The sequence below is a fragment of the Balaenoptera physalus genome (genome assembly GCF_965194825.1).
Source record: "Balaenoptera physalus genome assembly, contig: HAP1_SCAFFOLD_1367, whole genome shotgun sequence".
NCBI classification, from domain to species: Eukaryota; Metazoa; Chordata; class Mammalia; order Artiodactyla; family Balaenopteridae; genus Balaenoptera; species Balaenoptera physalus.
The window spans coordinates 144,398-168,150 of record NW_028125429.1 but is presented as its reverse complement, the minus strand read 5'-3'; the positions used below and the strand labels follow the sequence as shown (position 1 = coordinate 168,150).

General features: G+C 35.6%; 1 protein-coding gene across 1 annotated transcript in view; it reads right to left on the bottom strand.

The window, feature by feature from the left end:
• The window catches only part of LOC309653879 (serine/threonine-protein kinase MRCK alpha-like), a 51,682-nt gene extending 28,296 nt beyond the window's left edge, over window positions 1–23,386 (bottom strand). The window contains exons 1-3 of the mRNA XM_082478649.1: window positions 22,866–23,386; window positions 1,728–1,811; window positions 295–400 (exon numbers count right to left, since the gene is read on the bottom strand). Coding sequence (XP_082334775.1) covers window positions 295–400; window positions 1,728–1,811; window positions 22,866–22,997 — 322 coding nt within the window. The 5' untranslated portion in view covers window positions 22,998–23,386. The remainder of the gene's footprint in view (window positions 1–294; window positions 401–1,727; window positions 1,812–22,865) is intronic.
• Window positions 23,387–23,753: the final 367 nt, after the last annotated feature.

The following is a 23,753-nucleotide window of genomic DNA, read 5'->3' as shown; positions in this document are numbered from 1 at the left end:
TGGGATTAATGCACTTAAAAAAGAGACCCCACAGAGTTCCCTGGCCCCTTCCACCACATGAGGACACAGCAAGAAGTCAGCAGTCTGCAACCTGGAAGAGTGTCCTCACCAGAACTGGACCATACTGGTGCCCTGATCTCAGACTTCCAGCCAGTGAGGAATATATGACTGTGTTTAGAAGCCACCCAGTCTCTGTGCTTTGTTATGGCAGCTGACTAAACCACCGAGTTGACTAAAACACTTAGGTACAAGTATTATGGCTCTGACTCCATGTGTCCCTTCCTCGGGTCTTACCTTCACAGGTGCAGCCTTGTCTTATCAAGCCCACCATCAGAGATGTGCACTGGTGACACTTGGTGGGAACGGTAAAGGACGTGAGGAAAAACCTGTGGGTCTTATGCTACAAAATGAAGAGACCAAACATACATCGATGGTTAAATAACTATGAAAAGGTGATTCTGGTGATTCCTTCAACCCACCCTGCCCAAAATATCATTATATATGCCAAGAAAAGCAGCTCCCCCTTTTCTTACCAGCATTTAAGATTCTTGCCCTTAATTACTTCATAGTTGGAAAATACTGATTAAAGGATCCAAAAATTACCAAGAAGAGACGGGAGGAGGAGGAGAAGAAGAAGGAGAATTATTTAAGTGGTGATCAAATGTTCATTACTACTATTTGGAACCAAATAAATAAAGCCTGGCCTTTATTTGAGCTAATATATCCTGAACATTTAAAAATTCTAGATTGATAAATTCTTCAAATGATTCCTTAACTAGGAATGGAGTCAGAATTGCCTATGTATACATATTTTTACTGGGGAGGGGTAGCAAAAATAATATGTTTTTTTTACCTTCTTTGAAAAAAAAGAATAATTTTAAATTTTTTCTCTATAGAAAATTATGTTTCATTTTCTATTATCAATAAAAAAATAATGTGCTCCGGGAATTGGAACACTCCGATTAAGCAAGCCATATTACACTTTCTAGGTGTAGAAACCCCAACAAATAAAACTGCAGATGTCTTCACAAAATTATCAACAATTTGACAATCCACTATGGATTTTCCATTTCTGTATCATGCCTCTTTGACTTGAAATTACTGTTATCGTAAATTAGCAATATCTAAATTACAATAAAATCCAGTTTCTCCAAATACTAGTTGGGAAATTTTCTCACCTTCATTGTCTCTGTTTCCTGATTTGTGACATGGACAGATTGCAGTCCCTGCCATGGGCCCTGAGTGTGTACAGGGGCTACCTGCTTTTTCTCAGATCTTCAATTTATTCCCCTCTTTTCAGCACCACATGTCACCTCTGCCTCCTAAAGGACTTGGTGTCCCTAATCCCTGAATCCTTCTAGGTTTCCAAAGTATTAATTATCTTGTGACTTTTTGGTAAGTCATTTCTAAGCACCTGACATTCATATTTCTCAGCTCTCCTAACCCCTCACTCAGGTTCTTCCATCTTTCAAAATTATGTTGACTTATTTGTCTACTCTCTCTCTTTAGTCTGTTTAACAAGTTTCATTAGAAAGCAAAAGTGTAGGCATTTTTGAATCTACTATGTTTAACCAGAAGTCTCCAAGAAAAAAGGAAGAAAAGAAAGAAGGGAGGAAAGGAGAAAGGGAGGGAGGGAAGGGGAGAGGGAGGGAGGGAGGGGTTAGAGACCAAAAAGAACTTATTCTCATTTTTCAAGGACCTGCTAAGTTTATAACTAAATCAAGTACCTGAGTTGGAAAGAGGATTCTATTATGATATTCCTTTCTCTTTATCGTTGGTGTGTGAACTGGAAGGTGAGCAGAATCTGTGATCTGAATCAAAGAGACAATAATAAATATAGGCAAGTTACCTATGTCACCAAAATTATAAGAATTAAATTATTTCTCAAGTAAGACAAAAGAATAATACTTGTTAGACAAAAACACAATAAAACTAAAATTCTCACAAAGCTGAAAATATATTTTAAGTAATTTAAATCTATGCTTTCAATTTCTACAAACAAAATATATGTATATTTCATATACTTTATATCAATTTGGCTATTTTTAAATGTGTGTCATAGCATGTGCATGTAGACTACATTAAAAGGAGAATATTAATCATAAACGTATTTAAAGATACTTTCATTAAGTAGATATACGATCAGAATCTTCAAAAGATTTCTTGAACTACTTGTCTTATAAATGTAGAAGGGATTTATGGCTGTAAATATGTAGAAATACATTAAAATCAATTATAGAGGGTTCAGCAAGATTTTGTGAATACTAATAATCTAAAAATGGGTGCAGGTAACTTAGATTACATTTCTTAAATTAGACTTCAAAAGCATATGAAATTTGGCTGTCTATATGATATAAAATTTTTCTTTCCGAGGAAATAGTAGAAAATACGTTTTGAAATGGAAAGAATTGGATGCTTACAGATGTTACTGGGGAATAAGGTTTGATTGTAAGTGAAGATGCTGCACAGCTGAGCAGAGCATATAAGTATATAGACTTGAATAATGACAAATACAATGGAGAAAAAATACAAGAAATTGATAGTAAATGCAGGAGATTCAGAACATATGCCAAATTTTCAAAGTAATGAAGAAAAAAATGTCTCTTTACTATGCATCCCAATAAATAGACTTTTTCATATGGATTCATAGAATGAATATAATAAAGAATCCCTCCTATGAGGCAATTTATTGATGCCTTAGCTCCAATTTAATTTTATTTTATTTAAAAAGAGACTATCTTCAGTCCAAAGGGGGGGGAAAATTATCATATCAGTTGATGCAGAAAAAGTATTTGACAAAATTCAACACCCATTCATGATAACTCTCAACACGCTAGAAGAGACTTCCTTAACCTGATGAAGGGCATTTACAAGAAATTAAGGCAAGCACTACCACTAATGATGAAAAACCAAATGCTTTCCCCTAAGAATGGAAACAAGGTAAAGATGTTCACTACCACTTTTCCTATTCAGGCAGAATAAGAAATAATAAGCAGTACCATACTGTCTTGATTACTGTAGCTTTTCAGTATAGTCTAAAGTCAAGGAGCCTGATTCCTCCAGCTCCGTTTTCCTTTCTCAAGATTGCTTTAGCTATTCAGGGTCTTCTGTGTTTCCATACAAATTGTGAAATTTTTTGTTCTAGTTCTGTGAAAAATGCCATTGGTAGCTTGATAGGGATTGCACTGAATCTGTAGATTGCTTTGGGTAGTATTGTCATTTTCACAGTATTGATTTTTCCAATCCAAGAGCATGGTATATCTCTCCATCTGTTTGTATCATCTTTAATTTCTTTCATCAGTGTCTTATAGTTTTCTGCATACAGGCCTTTTGTCTCCTTAGGTAGGTTTATTCCTAGGTATTTTATTCTTTTTGTTGCAATGGTAAATGGGAGTGTTTTGTTAATTTCTCTTTCATATTTTTCATCATTAGTGTATCGGAATGCAAGAGATTTCTGTGCATTAATTTTATATCCTGCTACTTTACCAAATTCATTGATTAGATCTAGTAGTTTTCTGGTAGCATCTTTAGGATTCTCTATGTATAGTATCATGTCATCTGCAAACAGGGACAGCTTTACGTCTTCTTTTCTGATTTGGATTCCTTTTATTTCTTTTTCTTCTCTGATTGCTGTGGCTAAAACTATGCAAAGCGATGTTGAATAATAGTGGTGAGACTGGACAACCTTGTCTTTTTCCTGATCTTAGTGCAAATGGTTTCAGGTTTTCACCATTGAGAATGATGTTGGCTGTGAGTATGTCATATATGGCCTTTATTATGTTGAGGTAAGTTCCCTCTATGCCTACTTTCTGGAGAGTTTTTATCATAAATGGGTATTGAATTTTGTCAAAAGCTTTTTCTGCATCTATTGAGATGATCATATGGTTTTTCTGCTTCAATTTGTTAATATGGTTTATCACATTGATTGATTTGTGTATATTGAAGAATCCTTGCATTCCTGGGATAAACCCCACTTGATCATGGTGTATGATCTTTTTAATGTGCTGTTGGATTCTGTTTGCTAGTATTTTGTTGAGGATTTTTGCATCTATGTTCATCAGTGATATTGACCTGTAGTTTTCTTTCTTTGTGACATCTTTGTCTGGTTTTGGTATCGAGTGATGGTGGCCTCATAGAATGAGTTTGGGAGTGTTCCTCCCTCTGCTATATTTTGGAAGAGTTTGAGAAGGATACATGTTATCTCTTCTCGAAATGTTTGATAGAATTTGCCTGTGAAGCCATCTGGTCCTGTGAAGCCATCTAGGGGTGGGATAGGGAGGGTGAGAGGGAGGGAGCTGCAAGAGGGAAGAGATATGGGGATATATGTATATGTATAGCTGATTCACTTTGTTATACAGCAGCAACTAACATAACAGTGTAAAGCAATTATACTCCAATAAAGATGTTAAAAAAAAAGAAAAAGAAATAATAGGCATACAGATCAGAAAGCAAGAAATCAAACTATCTTATTTGCAGATGACATGATTAATTATCTGAATAGAAAATGCCTAGTAATGTCAAAGAAAAAGAAAATCTTGAACTGTTAAATGAATTTGACAAAGTCATGACACAAAATTAACACAAAAGTTAATCATATTTCTACATAAGAGCAATAAATAACTGGAAATAGACTTTTTTACTGAGACTTAATTTTTTTAGAACACTTTAGGGTTCATAACAAAATTGAGGGGAGAGTACAGATATTTCCCATACAGCCCCTGCCCCACACAAGGATAAACTCTCCCTTTATCAAAATCCCCCAGCATAGTGGTACATTTGTTACACTTGATGAACCTACACATACACATCGTAATCACACGAAGTCCATAGTTTACATTAGGGTTTACTCTTGGCCTTGTACATTCTATGGGTTTGGACAGATGTATAATGACATGTGTTTATCATTATGGCACCATACAGAATAGTTTCATTCTCATAAAAATCTTCTCTACTCTGCCTGTTCATCACCTCAACCCCAACCCCTGGAAACTACATGATCTTTTTACAGCATGTAGTTTTGCCTTTTCTAAAATGTCATATAGTTGGAATCATACAGTATGTAGCCCTTTCAGATTGGCTACTATCACTTGGTAAGATGCACTTTAGATTCCTATGTCTTTTCATGGCTCCATAACTCATTTATTTTTATCACTAAATAATATTCTATTGTCTTGACGTATCACAGTTTATTTATCCAGTCACCTACTGAAGGACATCTTGGTTGCTTCCAAGTTTGGGCAATTATAAATAAAGTGGCTATATACATCCACGTACAAGATTTTGTGTAGAGGTAAGTTTTCATTTCATTCGGGTAAATACCAAGGTGCTAAACTGCAGGATTGTTTGTTTTCTTATTGTAGAGTTTTAAGAGTTCTTTGTATGTTTTGGATAATAGTTCTTTATCAGATTTGTCTTTTGCAAATATTTTCTCCCTGTCTGTGGCTAGTCTTCTTAGTCTCTTGACATTGTCTTTTGCAGAGCAGAGGTTTTTAATTTTAATAAAGTCCAGCTTATCAATAATTTAGTGGATCATGCTTTTGGTTTTATATTTAAGAACTCATTACCAATCTCAAGGTCAATGAGATTTTCTCCTATGTTGTAGTTTTGCATTTTATATTTATGTTTATGATCAACTTCAAATTAATTTTTATAAAGAATGTAAGGTCTGTGTCTAGGTTTATATTTTTGCATGTGGATGTCTAGTTGTTCCAGCACCATTTGTTGAAGAGACTCTCTTTGGTCCACTGTATGCTTCTGGGCTCTTTATTATATTCCATTGATCTACTTGTCCATTCTTTTGCTTTAAAAAGGATTGAAATTCTGACACATGCTATAACATAGATGAAATGTGAAGGTATTAAGTGAAATTAGCCAGACAAAAAGGGGCAAATATTGTATGATTCTACTTATATAAAATATACAGAATAGGCAAATTCATAGAGACACAAAGTACTTCAGAGTTTACCATGGACTGAAGGGAAGGGAAATGACAAGTTATTGTTTAATGAGGATAAAACTTACTTCTGTGCAGGGAGATGGAAAAGTTTGAGAAATAAATACTGTAATGGTGATGTTTGCAGAACATTGTGAACGTAATTTATGCCACTGAACTCTACACTTAAAATGAATAAATAGAAAATTTTATGTTATGTATATTTTACAACAAAACAAATAAGTAACTAACTAAAAATAGCTCGTATGTGACAGAAGTGACATTACAAATTATTAGGGAAATGATAGACTAGTCAGTGAATGGTACTTGGACAACTAACTTTCATGGTATCAGGGTGGCAAAAGTTAGATTCCTACTTCATAGCAAACAAAGATATAATTTCCTGGTGATTTAAGGACCTAAATGCAAAAAAGCAAAACTTTAAATCTTTTCAAACCTTTGGGGACAGAGGGATACTATAGAAATGGATTTCTTAGAAAACAATTAAAAAGCTCAAGCAATAAAAGGAAAGACTGATAAATTTTAGTAATTAGAATTAAAAATCTCTGCATGACAAAATGAAAGCAATAATAAGACACCACTTCATCAGAACTACAAAATTTCAAATGTCTAGTAGCAGCAACGGTTGACATGGGTATAACAAAATGAGAACTCTTACATGCTGCTAAGTGAGAGTGGAAACTGGTTTTTAAAGACTCTATTGCCCAGCAAGGTGAGAAGAGCATGCACATGGAGGGTAATTTAAGGTGGGGACGCAGAGCCCATGTAGTGTGAGAAGTGATGGGTTAGCTGCAGAGATGGCAGATTGGTCACAGAGAATAGAGTCACTCAAATAATAAGCATATTGAGAATAATAAAAGGCAAGTTTTTCACTATCATCACAGAAAGGAGCTACAAATATGGAAAGAGAGAAAACCAGAATGAACCCTATAACGTTGGATTGAAATTAGAGGTATGAACATGTGTATGAACTCATAGTTTTTATAGGTAAGTAAGTAGACAGCTAGGTAGGTAGAGATGATAGATGGACAAATAGATGATAAATAGATACATATAGAGAGACTGATATATAATATATTTTTCTCCATCTCTATCCAATAAAAAGTTCTGGAATACTGATACCCCAATAGCAATAAACACACCTAACACCCAGATATTGACTTCTAAATACCATTTTCCACTAAAAGCAATCAGAGTGCCTTGGAGAAATGGCTAAATCTAGGGCTGGGAAAATACAGATGAGCTGTACAGCTATTTGAACGCCAGAATAAATTAAGACTATAATGGATTATAAGCCATGGATAAAATTAAAAATACTATGTGTCCATACAGATATAAATAAATTGCAAGTTTGGTGAGAAATGGGGTAAGTACCTCTCTACAAAGTACTTATTAATTACAAAGGAGAAAAAGTAATTTCAACATGGAGAGGCCTGGAAAAATCTCACCTTAGTGCAGAGGTCAAAGTAAACATCATCAATAATGGAATAATGGAATAATGGAATAAATCAAAATCATATACCACCTGATAGGATACAATGAGAAGACCCCAGTATCACTTCTGTGATATTCTTAACAAAGATGCATAATCTGAATCAAGTCGTGAGGAAACACTTGTATAAAAAGAGAGACATTCTCTTCTACACCAGCCTGTGACTTTCAAGAGTATCAAGGTACTGAAGTAAAAGAAAGACTAAGAAACTCTTCTATATGGAAAGAGACTAATGAGAGATGACAACCAAAAGCAAAGTACAATTTTGAACTGTATTCTTTTGCTATAATGGACACATGGGGACAGTTGGTGACACCTGAAGTGGTCTGAGGATTAGATGATAGTAATGCATCAATGTTAGTGAGATGGTTGTATTATATATGTATAGGAAGTAGGAGAATATTCTTATTGATCAGAGTACAAGATAAAGAACTCAAGGTGATGGAAAATCAAATGACAACTTTCAAATAGTCTAGGAAAAATAAATTTATACTCTACTTGAAATATTTCTGTAAAATTTGTGATTGTTTCAAAAAAATTAAGCCATCAGTTGGCAAAATTTTACATTGAAAATATGCATTTCACCACCCAACAACTAACAAATTCTCCCATATGTATATAGGCAAGTGGGTCCCAACAGGCTCATTATAATAGAGAAATTGTAATAAGGAAAAAAAGTCATCAACCGATCAAAAGGAGCATGGTTATGTGAATCCAAGTATATTTATACACTGGAATACTACACAGAAGTTAAAATTAATGAGATGTTTTGACATGAATAAATAGTGTGAAAATAATAAGTTGTAAAACAATAGGGATAATATTTGTGTGTTTTAAGCAGACCAAGAAATCCTGTGAACTTGAAGGATACATGCTTATGATATAAAATATAAGAATGTGAAGGGAAGAATGCACACCATTTCAGAATATTCAATCACCTCCCAGGAAAAAGAAGAATGAAGTTAGATGGGCTCAACTGTTCACTATCAAATTAATTTTCTTTTTATCTGAATCAAAAATGGCAAACTGTTTTGCTAAATTTGTGGGTAGTAGGTATATGGGCTTGTGATAGATTATTCCTTGTACCTTCTTCCATGATGGAAATATTTTATTATTAAAAATTTAAAACAATAAAATAAAAGTGTTATCAAAATTTTAGAGGCTCTGAGCAGAATTTGAAAACAAGGTCTGGCCTGGCTATAAACCACACTGAAATTTTCCAAAGCAGACCACATGTCTCCAGAAGAACTCTCCATCTAGCCTCCAGGATTCCAAAATGTGCAGCAAAGAACCCTGCCCAGATTATTCAGGGTGAATGAGATGCAGAGAAAGAAGGGAATAGCATTTTTGAAGAGGGAGAAAATGAGCTGGGAGACACCAAACCCTTTCACTTGAGGAAACATTTTCTTTTGCAGAGAGTCAAGCTCTCTGATTAACATGAAGGGCAAATAGTTGTTTTATGTCCCATTATATAGGAGATATGAAATTATCTTTAATTTTAAGTGCAGTCGCAAATGTATTTCTTTGTTTTGTTTTTGTTTGTTTGTGGTTTCTTGCATGATGGATGGCCTCTGAGGGCTATTTGTATTTTTTGTTTGTTTTTTTTTTTTGATTTTATATTATAGTTGATTTACAATGTTGTGTTAGTTCCAGGTGTACAGCAAAGTGATTCATTTATACATATAAACATATCCATTCTTTTTCAGATTCTTTTCCATATAGGTTATTACAGAATACTGAGTAGAGGTCCTTGTGCTATAAAGGAGGTCCTTGTTGATTATCTATTTTATATACACTAGTGTGTATTTGTTAATCCCAAACTTCTAGTTTATCCCTCCCCCCCATGTTTCCCCTTTGGCAGCCATAAGTTTGTTTTCGAAGTCTGTGAGTCTGTTTAGCAAATGTATTTTTATGCCTTACATAATACCAGACTTGATGTTATGATATGATTGTGTAAAATATTCCTGTTATAGCATGACTCTGTAATGTTAATTAAAACAATGCAAATAACAAGAAAATTTTCCCTGCCAGACCATGTCCCCTCATGCTTTGTACCACAAGTTTTACTGACCATTTCATCATTCACCTAACTGTGCTCTCTGCTCTTTTAAATCCTCGCTTCATAGTAGACCCCATCATTAAGTTCTCTGTTCAAGTGCAGCTAGAATTTTTTCTTTTTTCACTGATTTTCAGGAGCAGTTTTCTCATTTGAATTTCAAATCTTCCTGTGTTATCAGTTAAACTTAATATTCTCTATAGACTCTTCCTAAGCAATGCATCTGATTAGGAGAGAAACAGCAATGTTTCTGAATGGGATTCAGTCGCCCTTTGTTTGTTACAAGTGAAAAGTTCTGAAGCAAAGCTACCCCAGAGAGGCACCTTCACTGGGTCTGCTTCGTCTCCACTGTATGAGGATGGAGATGTGGATCTGGAACTGATGTAAAACTTGATATTTAGATTCTGTTCAAATATGTTCTCAATTGGATCAGCCTAGAAAAACAAGTTAGGGAAAACAAAAATTTAAGAGATCACTGTGAAGAATTCAGGACTCTTAATGGAAGTCATGAACATTACAATGCTTCCTAATAATGGGTAACAAAATTATTATTTTAGTATATTTGTTAGAAATATGTCAACCTACAAAACCATAGCCATAATGCTTCAATAGTGGACACAGCTGTTCCCACCTGCACCTTCTCTTTAGCTGGTGCTGTTTCACATCCATCATTCCATCCCATGTGGAGGTACCATGACATCAAAAAAAAAAATAAAAATAAAAATTGAGCAGGTAGATTTCATCCACAGTGGGTAATAGAGAAATGAACTAGAAACTAAAGATAAGAATTCTATCCCTGAGGGTACCTAGTAAAAAGATTCAGAATATATCACCCCAAAATATGCCACTTTGACATATTAATTATTTGAATTAAAATACTTGAGAAACAGCCATGCAAGGACACTGTGACCCTCCTTTGTCCTCCTGAAGGCAAGATGTAGACCTCCCCTGTGAAAGGCACCCTCCCTGTACCAGGAGGAGGGAAGACATTCTTATCACCAGACACAGCGAATTTAAGGCCATGAAGGCTGCATAAACAAACCTTGTTAAACAACCCATATCTTCCTTGTTACTTCACCATTCATTACCCATAACCCAAACCACTTTGTCTATCAATTCTTCACAAATTTACTGTTTCTTTGACTAAAAAAGTGTAAAAGCTTCTTACTCTGGTCACTTCAGGTCTTCTTTCTCTTGGGAAGGCTCCCATGTACATGTAAAAATTCAATAAAATGTGTATGCTTTTCTCCTGTTAATCTGTCTTATGTCAATTTAAGTCTTAGGCCCAGCCAAAGACCCAAAGAATGTAGACAAGAATTTTTCCTCCCCCATACCAGATTAGGCATTAAATGAAAGTAAAAGAAACTAATCATTGTGATTAATAATTGTGACTAATGGTGCAAATGCAAACCCCTGCTTATTTCACAGTGTAGGAATACTGGCACTCAGGGGTCGCCATCTTTTATGTTTAGAAATTTTTAAACTTTACTTTGGAAGATCATATTGTTACCAAGCCGGCTCGCCACATGACAGGCCAATAAATTGGGAGACAAGGTGCTGAGGCAAGGAATAAGGACTTTATTCGGAAAGCCATCGGACTGAGAAAATGGCAGACTAGTGTACCCAAAAAACCCATCTTATGGGGTCTGGTTGCCAGTTTCTTTTATAGAACAGAGAGGGGGAGGAGGGGAGGAAGTAAAGTGAAAAGGCCATTTATCTTGCAAAATATCTCCTGCTCACTTGGCCCTCATTGGGGAGGGGATGTGTTAATTTCTTCTTTTCTGTAGCAATTCACAGGTGGGCAGGGTCAGAATGTCTCCCTGTGAGGTGAACAAAGGCCTTTTAGTTTAACAGTCAGGAAGAGGGGCAGGGTTCCCTGTGGCAGGCCAGTGATTGTAACAATAACAAAAACAATGAAAAGCAAACGTTAAAGTAAAAGAAACAGAATCATGGAGTCAGAATTTGCTCTTCCCTGTTACACTATAGTGCATAATTTAGTGAGGAGGCTATAGGGCAGCCCTCCTGGAGTTGCATACACTCCATATGGTACTTCATATGGTTCTAGAGAATAAAAATAGTGTTTTGCTATTTTCTTTACACATAATATGTAATATACATGAGATGGCTGTGGTGGTGATAGCAGTTGTAACTGGGATTTAGGGGTGGGGGGAGCTGGTAGAGATTATAGAAAGGCTAACACAGCCCTGAGCACACCTTAGTCGTAGACTCTTAGAAAGTCCTATGGGTTTGTATGAGCACGTTTTTTGGCTAACAGAATAAACTCTCTTTAGACAATAAGGCCAAATAATAAGGAACAGAAATAATAGATGATGTGCAAAGCAAAAACCTTTGGTTAGTAAATTACTTCTTAAGCTTGCTTTCATTTCAAGGTGGCATCAGACATGTGGCTTAAATCCCCAAATGCCCAGTTTATTTTCTCAGTATCTTCCATTGTTAATTCATGTGACCACTGTTATGAAATACAGTGTACTACTATTCATATAATTAATTCATGATTAATTTTTTTTTTTTTTTTTTGGTGTGGCGAATTTAAAAGTCTGCTTTTGGATTGATTCCTGGTACAATTTTCTATGTGGCTAATACTTTAGAGATCAACAAGTCTCCCAACAAAATACTTGAGCCTAACACTGAAGGCTGGAACTTTAAAACCAGCGAGATTTGCCTGTTGCTAATAGACGTGTTTCCTGGTAGGGCCATGAGCCTCACTGGGACAGAGTCCTCATCCACCGTGCGTGTGCAACTCTCAGCACAATGCCTGGCACAACTGAAACTCAAGTCTTCCCACCTCCATTAGCTGCCTTCTCCATATGCCACCCTCCAACCCTCAGATCACAGCCACATCCTTCACAATCACTACCCTCTACTTCACCAGCTGGTCTGTTTATATCCTCTCTCTCTCTCCTTTTTTTTTTTGCAAACTAGGTTTTCAGTATGAGGTGTAGCAACTAAATGGAAAAAGGGCATAACTCAAATATATAATGCTAATTAAGTATTATGATGCAAACAACCAGGGACATACCGCCTACGGCAAAAGAAGCCCCTCTTGTGTCCCAGTCAACTGCCTTCCTTCCCCAAAGGAAACTACCTTTGATCATCTCTTTGCATTTGCTTAGAATTTTAGCACATTACATCTGCATCCCTAAACACTACTGTAGTGCAAGTGCCTGACATTAAACTTTGGATTGTAGTGTAAGTGCATGATATTAAACTTTGGATTGCTGAGGCATCCATTACAAAAGACATCCATCGTGAATAAACATCTTGCCTGCCTATGACTCAGCTACCAGCATAACAACCATATAAGGAGTTGTCACCCCCAGCCATGAAGTTTCCTTTCAGAAAGCCCTCAGCAACCCAGATAACTGACCACTTGAGCCACCCGTTTATCCCTTCCCATGCCCTGAATCCTGCTCTTAAGCTTTAAATTAGACAATAGTGAAACCCTGAAACCCAAGACACCCTACCCTCCATCCTAACAAAAGCAGAGCCCTGGGTCCACTTTCTCTCCCATTCTCTCTACCTGCCACCTCGTTGTGTGGCCACTGGGTAGGCCATGTACCCTCCAGGACCTGTGAGTGATCAATCCTGTTCCTCAAAGTTCCCTGATAGTGTTTACTGAAGCACATCCTGCTATCATAATAAGAACCACAAGGCTTGGTCCAGCCACAACAATGGCCCCTGTGGTGGTGGAGAGGAATGTCTGTGGGACTCACTACAAGTACTATGGCCCAGGTGAGTGCCCCGGGCATTCCTAGACAAGAGCATCACTACCAATAGGCTGAGACTAACACAAAAACCATAGTTTAATTTTGCTCATAGTGTGTTCATTTTTGTGCCTGGCTTTTTTCACTCAACATTATGCTGAGAGATTCATTCATGGTGTTGTATGCAGCTATAATTTATTCATTTTTATTACTATAGTGTATTCCATTATATTAACATAACATAATTTCTTTATTCATTCTACACTTTGATGAACACTTGTGTTTTAGCTGTTACAAACATTCTTCTACGTATCTCCTTGCATAAAATGTGCAAGCATTCCTGTAGGATGTATTTCTAGAAATGAAATTATAGTATATGCATGTTCATATTGCTTCAAATACTCACCAGCACTTGCTTTTATAGTCATTTTATTTTAATTATTTTAACTAGTGACATCTCATTAGGTTTAGAACTTTTAATACGTTTATTGTCTATTTGGATTTCCTCTTTTATGAGTAGCCTGTTAAATTTCTTGCCACTTTCCCACTGGGTTGACTGTCTTTTTTGTATTGATTTACAGGGCTCCTCACATATTCTGGATATGAGCCTTTGTTAGTTGTATGTGTTACAAGTATCTATCTCCACTCTAAGGCTTGTGTTTTAATGGTCTTTTTCCCACTGTTCTACACTACTAGCATTATAATAAATTAAGTATTCCTAATACATTTTTTCTGGGAACTGTTTTGTTCCACTGGTCTATGTGTCTATGCTTTTGCAAATACCATACAGTTTTAATCACTGTAGTTTTATAATGTCTTGATACTTTTTAGTGCCAATTTGTTCTTCAAAAGCATTTTTACTTTCTTGGCTTTTTGTGTTTCCATATAAATTGTGAATTCCATAAAAAAATAGGATTTTAATCAAGATTATATTGAATCTTGATATATTATATTGAATCTTCAATCTTGATGGAATCTTGATTGAACTGATATTATCAGTTAAGGGAGAATTAATATCTTTATAATATTCAGTCTTTCAATCTAGGGTTATAGTGTTACTCTCTATTTAATTTAGGCCTTTTCAAGTGTCCCTCTTTAAATTTTATAATATTTCTTCCTAGAGGCCTTTTAGCTATTTTTAGATTTGTTTCTAAATACTTGATTTCTTATGCTATTGTAAATGGTGTGTGTTTAAAAAGGTAATTATTTAATATTTCTTCTTCGTCTATAGAAAGACATTTGAGTATATTGATATGATATATATCTATTTCTGTATATTGACATTGTAGTCAATATATTCTGTACATACAATATACTCTGTATATTGATTTTTGTACATTGACATGATAGTTAACCACCTTGCAAAACTCTTTTATTAATTCTAAAAATTTATTGAAAGACCCTCCATTTCATAATGATTAGAAATAGTCATAGCAGGCATCTTTGTGGTGTCCCTAAATATAAAAATGGAAAAGTTTCAGTATTTTACCACTAATTACACTGTTTGCTATGAATTCTGTTGCTGATGCTGATACCTTCCATCAGATTAAGGAAGTTCTTTTCTATTTCTAGTTGGGAAGAGGGCTTTTGCTTTTGTTTTTGTATCATAAAAGTATGTTGAATTTTATCAGATGTTCTTATGCTTTTATTGATATATGGTTTTTATTTTTAATCTGTTACTATGTTATGCTCATTCATTTTCTAAAGTCAAACTTTGTGTATCAGGGATAATACCAAATTAGTCATGCTGTGTTATTCTTTTTATATATAACTGGATTCCATTTAGCAATGTTTTTTAAAGAACTCATTATGTTCAGCATTTCATGGGAATTCCCACTGTAGAGCTAAGAGTGTACAAAAGATCAGATTTGGTATGTGTTTTATGAAGATGTTCTACCATTGGGCAATAATGATGAAATATACTGAAAACAATGTATATAATCTTTGAAGTGTTCCAAGGAATGTCATTGCTATCAGCACAGATAAAGTCATACATGTTCTTCTTAAAATTCCAACTACAGTTCAAAGAATGCTTCTGTATTTTCAGCCAAAAGCCTGGATTGTGTACCTTTGTCTTTAACAGCCATAGGAACATTGTTATCCTAGCCTTACCCTCAATAATCTTTTAAATCAGTGGCTAAAAATTAAAGCTCTGTTTTCAGTTAAGACAAAACCTTTATTTTTCACAACAGGTATAAAACCAACAATATACTCATTAATGTCAAAAGAAGAATTCTGTATGTTCACAAGTAAGATTAGACTACAATCTTCCCTTCTAATATTGTCCTTATCGGGTTTTGGTATCAGGTTACAGGAGCCACATAAAATAATTTGGAGAGTGTCTTAGTCAACTACAGCTGCCAAAACAAAATACCATGGACTAGGTGACTAAACAACAGGGATTTATTTCTCTTCGTTCTAGAGGCTGGAAGTTTCAGATCAGGGTGCCACCGTGGTTGGTTTCTGGTGAGAATTTTCTTTCTAGTTTGCAGACAGCCGGCTCCTCACTATGCCCTCACATGGAAGAGGCCACCAATACTATCAGACTAGGGTCTCACCCTTATGATCTCATTTAACCTTAATTACCTCCTAAAAACACTATCTCCAAATACAGTCACACTGGGGATCAGGGTTTCAATATGAGAATTTAGCAGGGGACAAAATTCATTTCATAGTTTTCTGCCCCACAAAATTCATGTCCTTCTCATATGAAAAATACATTCATTCCAGCACAACAGTCACGAAGTCTTAACTCATTTCAGCATCATCCCTAGTGCCTGAAGTCCAAAGTCTCATCAAAATATCTAAATCAAGTATGTTTGAGATTTGAGGTACAGTTCACCCTGAGGCAAACTTCCTCTCCAAGCTGTGAATCTATAAAACCGAACATATTATGTGCTTCCAAAATACAATGTTGGGACAGGCATAGGATAGACTTTCCTACTCCATAAGGGAGAAATAGGAGAGAAGGAAGGGGTGGCAGTTCCCAAGCAAGTTCAAAAAATAGCAAGGCAGACTCCATTAGATCTTAAGGCTCCAGAATAATCCTCTTTGCCTCAATGTCCTACCTTCCTGGACCACCGAGGTGGCAGCATCACCCTCACCCCCCACTCCTCTGTGGGGTGACCCTGCCCCTTCAGCTAGATGGGACCTGCCCACATGGCTTTCTACAGAAGCTCTGCCTCTGAAACAGAGCAGCAAATAGTTTTGTCCCCTGGGGCTATGATGCGAGTGGCAGCCCTTATGATCTCTGAATTGCCTTTTGAGTCATTCTTGCCTTTCCTTTAAGAATAGTGCAAGTTCACAGCCACATAGCTCTAGGTCCTCTTCTGTAGAACCCAAGAAGTCTGACAGCTTTCCTTCATTCTCCCTGGCTTTCTCGGTCCCCTTTACTTCAAACTGGCAGTGTCTCTGCTGGTTTAATGCCATCTCTATTCCTGGCCTCTGCTGAGATGACTCATTAAATCCCTGCGTCATACCCATGATCTTGTTATCAAGTGGCTGTTCAGCCACACCCTCAGTGTTCTCTTCAGAACAAGCTTTCTTTTTTTGCAATATGACTGGGTTGAGAGTTTTCTAAATTTCTAATTTCTGGTTCCTTTTTGCTTAATAATTCCTTCTTCAATTCATATCTCTCCTCTTGCATTTTACTGTAATCAGTAAGGCGAACCTAAGCCACACCTTCAATACTTTGCTTAGAAATCTCATTTGCTAAATATCCAATCTCATTGCTTGCAAGTTCTACCTTCCACAAAACACTAGAACACCCTTCAGCCAAGTTCTTTGCCACTTTATAACAAGGATCACCTTTCCTCCAATTTCCAATAAGCTCTTCCTCATTTCCATTTGAATGGCCCTGAACATCTACACTCCACCAATATTCTGTTCATGAATATTTATATATTTTTCTAAGTAGATGGAGGCTTTCTCTCCACCTCTCCCTTTTTCTTTTTGAGCTGTCAGCAGAATCACCTTTAATGTCCATATTTCTACCAACAATCCCTTCATAGCAATCTGGGCTTTTCCTAACATGCACCTCAAAAGTCTCCCATCCTCTCTCCTTACCCACTTCCAAAGCCGTCCACATTTGTAGGTATATGTTACAGCAGCACTTCTCTTCTAAGCACCAAAATCTGTCTTAGTGTTCTCGAGAGGAACAGAAACACCAGGAATGTATATCAGTATCTGTATCTATATATGTATATCTCCTATTGGTTATGTTTCATAATCATGTGAGCCAATTCTTTTTAATATCTGTATCTTTTTATGTATCCTTATGTATGTGTGTATATATATATATATATATGTTTTTATCTTATATAAATATATATTTATATGTATATTTTATATATATTTATTTATTTTAAGGAATTGGTTCACATGATTATGCAGACTTAGAAATCTCAAGACCTGAAGTCAACAAGCTGGAGCCCCAAAAGAGTCAATGATGTAGTTCAAGTCAAATCTGAAGGCCTGGGAACCAGGAGAGCTGATGGTGTAAGTTCCAGTCCAAAAGCCAGCAGGCTTCCAGACCCAAGAAGAGCCAAAGTTCCAGTTCAAATCCAGAGGCAGGAAAAGACTGATGTTCCAGCTCAGTAGTCAATCAGAAGAAGTGATTCTCTGGAGGGTTAGTCTTTGTGACCTATTCATGTCTTCAACTGATTAGATGAGGCCCACTCACATTGGGGAGAGCAATCTTCTTTACTTAGTCCCTCAATTTATATGTTAATCTTATCCAAAAATACACTCACAAACACACTCGAATAATGTTTGGCCAAATGTCTGAGCACCCTGTGGCCTACTCAAGTTAACACATAAAATTAACCATCACAAGGATTTCCTTCTTTTCTTATTTTCTGGAAGATTTTGTGTAAATTAAAATTATTTCATCTTGAATGTTTGATAGAGCTATTTTGGCCTGGAGTTTTATGTGTGGGGAGATATTTAAAAACAGATTCAATTTCTTTAATGATTATAGGAATATAAGCTTTTCTCCATTTTTTTTCTTGAGTTGATTACGATAAGTGATACTTTCTAACAATTTGTCCTTTTTTTCATATATTGACATGATTTTCTGCATATTTTGAAATGGTCTAAAGTTATTATATACTTTATTATCTTTAATTATCTGCCCCAGATATAATGTCTGTTTTATCATTTTTCATATTGGTTTTATGTGTCTTTGTTTGTTTCTTAATGAACCATGTCGCACTTTTGTCAATTTTATTAGTTTTATCAAGGTTGAAACTATTGGCTTTACTGTTCCATTCTATTTTATGTTACTTTTTTACTTCATTATTTTTTTTACTTTTGCCTTCCACCTTCTTTGGGTATAAATTGCTTTTCTTTTTGTAACTTCTTAAAATGGATGCTTAGTCCATTAACTTTTCAGGCTTTCTTCTTGTCTAGCTTATGTACATAAGGCTATAAATTTTTTCTAAATACTGCTTTAGCTGCATTCCACAAGTGTTGATATGTAGTATTTTATTACTGACTTCAAACTATTTTCTAATATCCATTAGAATTTCTCCTTTGGTTCATAGTTTACTTAAAAAGGTATTTCTTGATTTACATTAGGAATTTAACATGTATTTTAAAATATTGATTTATAACTTAGCTTTCTCATGGTCAGAGAGCATACTTTCCATGAGTCCAATCCATTTACATCTGTTGTTGAGTCTTAGTTTGTGGTCCATCTGCTTATTTTTGTTAATGTTTTGTGATTTTAAAGAGAAAATGCATTCAGCATGTGTTATGTGAACTGTATATATTTGTCCACTTTCCATATTTGTCCACTTTTGTTAATCATTTTATTCAAATATTGTCTGTCAATTACTGAGAAATGTGTGTTCAGATCTTCCACTATAGTTGTCAGTTTGTCTATTTCTTCTTGTAGTTCTGTCAAATTCCATATTATTTATATTTAGACTACATTATATGGTCAATATATATTTAAGATTAGTGTGACTTCCAGGTAAAATAACCTTTATTATATAATTGACTTTCTTTACCTACAATAATTTTTTTTGCTTTAGATTTTATTTTATCTGATATTTATGTAACTTGTTTTAGCTAATGTTTAGATATTAATGCTTTCTGTATACTTATGTTTTAGATGTTTCCCTTATGGACAGTATATGTTAGATTTTATTTTTATCTAGTTTGACAATCTTTATTTTTTCACTGGTGTAATTTTCTTCACTTTTAATCATTTTAGTTACTGACTTACTGAGATTTATTTCTATAATCTTAGTTTGTGCTATTTGTCCCATCTATTCCTTGTTTCTTTTCCTCTCCTTTCTTGTCTTGTTAGATTAGCCAAATATGGTTATAATTATTTTTTCACCTTTGAACTTGTTAATACTGTTCCTATCCTATTTGTAGTTTCCCTAGAAATTAAAGCATGTACAATTAACTCCACAAATCTGAATTTGATCAAATCCTTACCCTCCTCCTGAGCAATACATGGATCTTGGAATACTTTCAATTCATTTACCCCTCTTTTGAATTAAATGTTATTATCTCCATTTGAAAGTCCATCTTGGTTTGTTTTTTAATTCTGTAGAGATTATCACTGTTTTATTCAGTCAATGCTAATTTACATTTGCTTATATATTTACCACTTTCTTTGTTCTTTTTTCCTTTCCTATCTTAGACCTACCATTTGGGATCAGTTTCCTACTGCCTAAACTACACTCTTTAGAATTTCCTTTAATGAGATTTTGTTGCTGACAGATCCTCTTCTCTTAATTTTCATTTATCTGTAAATAAAAAATTCATCCTCATTTTTGATAGATAGGTTTACAGTTATTTTCTTATAGTACATTGAAAATCACTATTATTTTACAATTATCATCAGCCAAAAAAGCAACCAAATCATTTTGTGCACAAAACCAAACCTACAAATTGGTATAAAAGGAACAAAAGCATTTGTAAGATTGGTAACTATGAACCAGGCACAAGAGCTTCTTAAAATTTTTCTCCCATAAATATAAGAGATGCAGAATAAGAGCTGAAACTACAGGCACCATTTGATTAAGCTTCAATAAACTACTGCATTCTCCAATATCTATGTGCTTTTGCACAGGGCAAGTAGGTGATTAAAAGAGATTGAAAAAGACAACCAGCCCTGCATTTTTCAAATCTTTGCACTACCCTCTTCAACTGCCCCCAGGACATTGGTATTGCTTTTGCTTTACTATTTACATTAGTTTTCTATTGCTGAGTAACCATTTACCACAAACGTAGCACCTTGAAACAATACCCATTTATTATCTCACAGTCATGCATGTCAAGAATCTGGGCTTGGCATGGCTGGGTAATCTGCTCAGAGTCTCACAAGGCTGAAATCAAAATATCAGAAAGGCTGGTATCCCATTTGAGGTTTGGGGTCCTCTTTCCAGTTCATGTGGCTGTTAGCAGAACTCATTTCCTTGCAGCTATAAAACTCACGGGGGCTGCATCTTCAAGGTCAGCATAATAGCATCTCTCTGACACTCAACCTTCTTGTAAAGAGTTCACCTTATTATGTCTGGTCCACCTAGCATAGTCTCCCTTTTCATTAACTCAAAGTCAACTGATGAGTAACCTAATGATAAGAATGATATTCTATCATTTTCACTGATCCTCCCCACACTCAAGGGGAGGGGATTTTACAGGGTATGTACAGCAGGTGGCAAAAACTAATTCTAAAGGTCAATTCAAATTCTGCCTACCAGACTACCCCAAAGAGAAGGCCTCAGGGCTTCCATCTGGCTCTTCTTACTGTAATAGGCCTCCCTCACTCCCCAGACTGCAGAGATCATGCATGAATCATACCAGATTTTAGTATATTTATTCAAATTATATATTCAGTAACCACAGGTTAGATTCACGGTCCCTTTGAGTCCACTGAGACACAGTCCCAGCCCAAAATGTCATTTACCTCCTATATGATGTAGCTCCAGGCTTACTTGTGGACATTGGTGGTGCTTTGTGTCCCAGAAATTAGCATTGACAAAGAGCCAGTGTTTACCATCTCTGAAAAGTCTGGTGTTTCCTTTTGCCTAGTGCACAACGATTCTGTAATTGCCTGCAGAGCCCTTCCTTCCAGCAGCAGTGGGTCCTGGTCTGCAGTCTCCTTCTACACTCTGTGAACCAGCCCCGTCTTCTAAGCTTCTAGGTTCTTAAACCCCAACCCCTTCCTTTTGTTTTTCAAGCTCCAGAGATGGTAGCTTCTCCTGCCTCTGTGTCACCTCACCGTTTGCTTTTTGCACTTTTAGTCCTCCAATGTCTGTTTAACCAATTCTCTGTTTTAAAATGAAGGAATGAACCCAGAGGACATTATGCTAAGTGAAATAAGCCAGTCACAGAAGGACAAATACTGCATGATTCCACTTATAAGAAGAATCTAAAATAGTCAGACTCATAGAAGCAGAGAGTGGAATGGTGAATGTCAGTGACTGCGGGGAGAGGAAAATGGGGAAATGTCTGTCAGTGAGTGCAAAGTTTCAGTTACGCAAGATGAATAAATTCTAGAGATCTGCTGTACAACGTTGTGCCGATAGTTAACCATACGGTTAAATGCACTTAAGAACTTGTTAAAAGGGTTTATGTTAAGTGTTCTTACAGGAATTCCCTGGCAGTCAAGTGGTTAGGACTCCGAGCTTCCACTGCTGGGGCCCAGGGTTCAATCCCTGGTTGGGGAACTAAGACCCCGCATGCCACACAACAAAGAAGCATAAAAAACAAACAAACAAAAACAGTGTTCTTACAACAACAAAGAAGAAGCACAAGGAAATTTTTGGAGGTAATTGATATATCTATTACTTTGTGGTGATGGTTTCATGGGTGTATGTGTATGTACAAAGTCATCAAACTATATACGTTAAATAGGTACATCAGTTGTATATCAACTGCACCTAAATAAAGCTTTTCAAAATAAATAGATAAAATAAAATGTCTCCATTAAAATAACTGTTATAGTTCCTATTTTTCTGACTGGAGCCAGACATATATCCAAGGGTTCCTCAATAATAGAATGGGTAAATAAACTACAATATATTCATATAATGGACCATCATATATATTGAAATACAGTTGAACATATTATTGCTGCACGTGGATGAAACTCACCCATGCTGTGACACAAAAGGACATATACAGTATGATTCCACTTACATACATTCTAAAATTAAATCCTCTTGTGTAGGGATGCATACATCGAGTGTAAAAACATAACAAAAACAAGGACGTCCTTACCATGAGCAGCAGAGTAGCAGTTGCCCACAGCAGAGACGGAGGGCTTGCTACCAACTAGAAGGGCACACTTCTGGGGCATCAGTCGTGTTTCCTGTCTTCACCTGAGTGCGGTCTATAGAGGTGTTTTTTACATTTTTCTGTATGTGTGTCATAGTTCACAGTGTAAAATATTTTATTTGTTATTTTAATTCTAATACAGATGACCTTGTAACTTACATAAACTTGCAGCCTTACTTTCCATGAAAACTGTTTCTTTCCTATGTGCTTATATCAAGACTTCAGGCCTCTCTCAGGGAATAATATTAAAAACAGTTTTATTGCAAGAAGAAAGTGCTACTCTGAGCACATCAGTGACTTCTGAAGTGGCTGTAGAACATACTCAAGAAGTTTAGTACTTACTTCACACTGAGCCACGGCATAGGTAGTTGTATTAAAACGTGCCAAGGAAGATGAACTTGGGTCTGGTAGCACTAAACCTGGAACACAACAGCAAACATTTATTAAACTCAGAAAATTGAAACTAACGTTCATGCCTTTTTGGACCTTTATCTCTTTAAAATTGTTCTCAAACCATATTTTCAGAGGTAATCTGATTTATCATCTATATATACTTAAGTCAAAGTATGTTTATATTTATTTGTGTATGTTAAGTACATTTAATATATCTAAGCATTCTGCATCTCAAACGAAACAATAATTTTTAGCAAATTTATGGTAAACTTATAATGGAAGTATATAAATAAATTATATAAGTTTTCATGAATTAACTCCTGCGTGTCAAATCACAGCTTTCTTTTCCCTAATAGTATTAGGTTTATATAGAACTTGAAACAATTTTAGAAGCCCCAAGGGGATTTCAGCAATATGGTCATGCCAATGATGGCTGCTTTTCCTATGCTAGTTTCTCCCCACTTCAGGAATCAATTGCAAATGATTCCTCTTAGGTACCTAGTACAATTACCCCTCAGTATCCAGAGGAGATTCATTACAGTACCCGCTGCAGATACCAAAATCCTCTGATGCTCAAGTTCTTTATATAAAATGATGTAGTATTTACATATAACCTACCCACATCCTCCTGTATACTTTAAATCATCTCTAGATTACTCATAGTACCTAATACAATGTAAATGTTATGTAAATAGTTGCTGGCAGGTGGCAAATTCAACGTAAATTCTATGTAAATAGTTGCTGGTGCATGGCAAATTCAAGTTTTCCTTTTTGGAACTTTCTGGAATTTTTTAATTTAATGTTTTTGATCTGAGTTGGTTGAATCCACAGATGCGA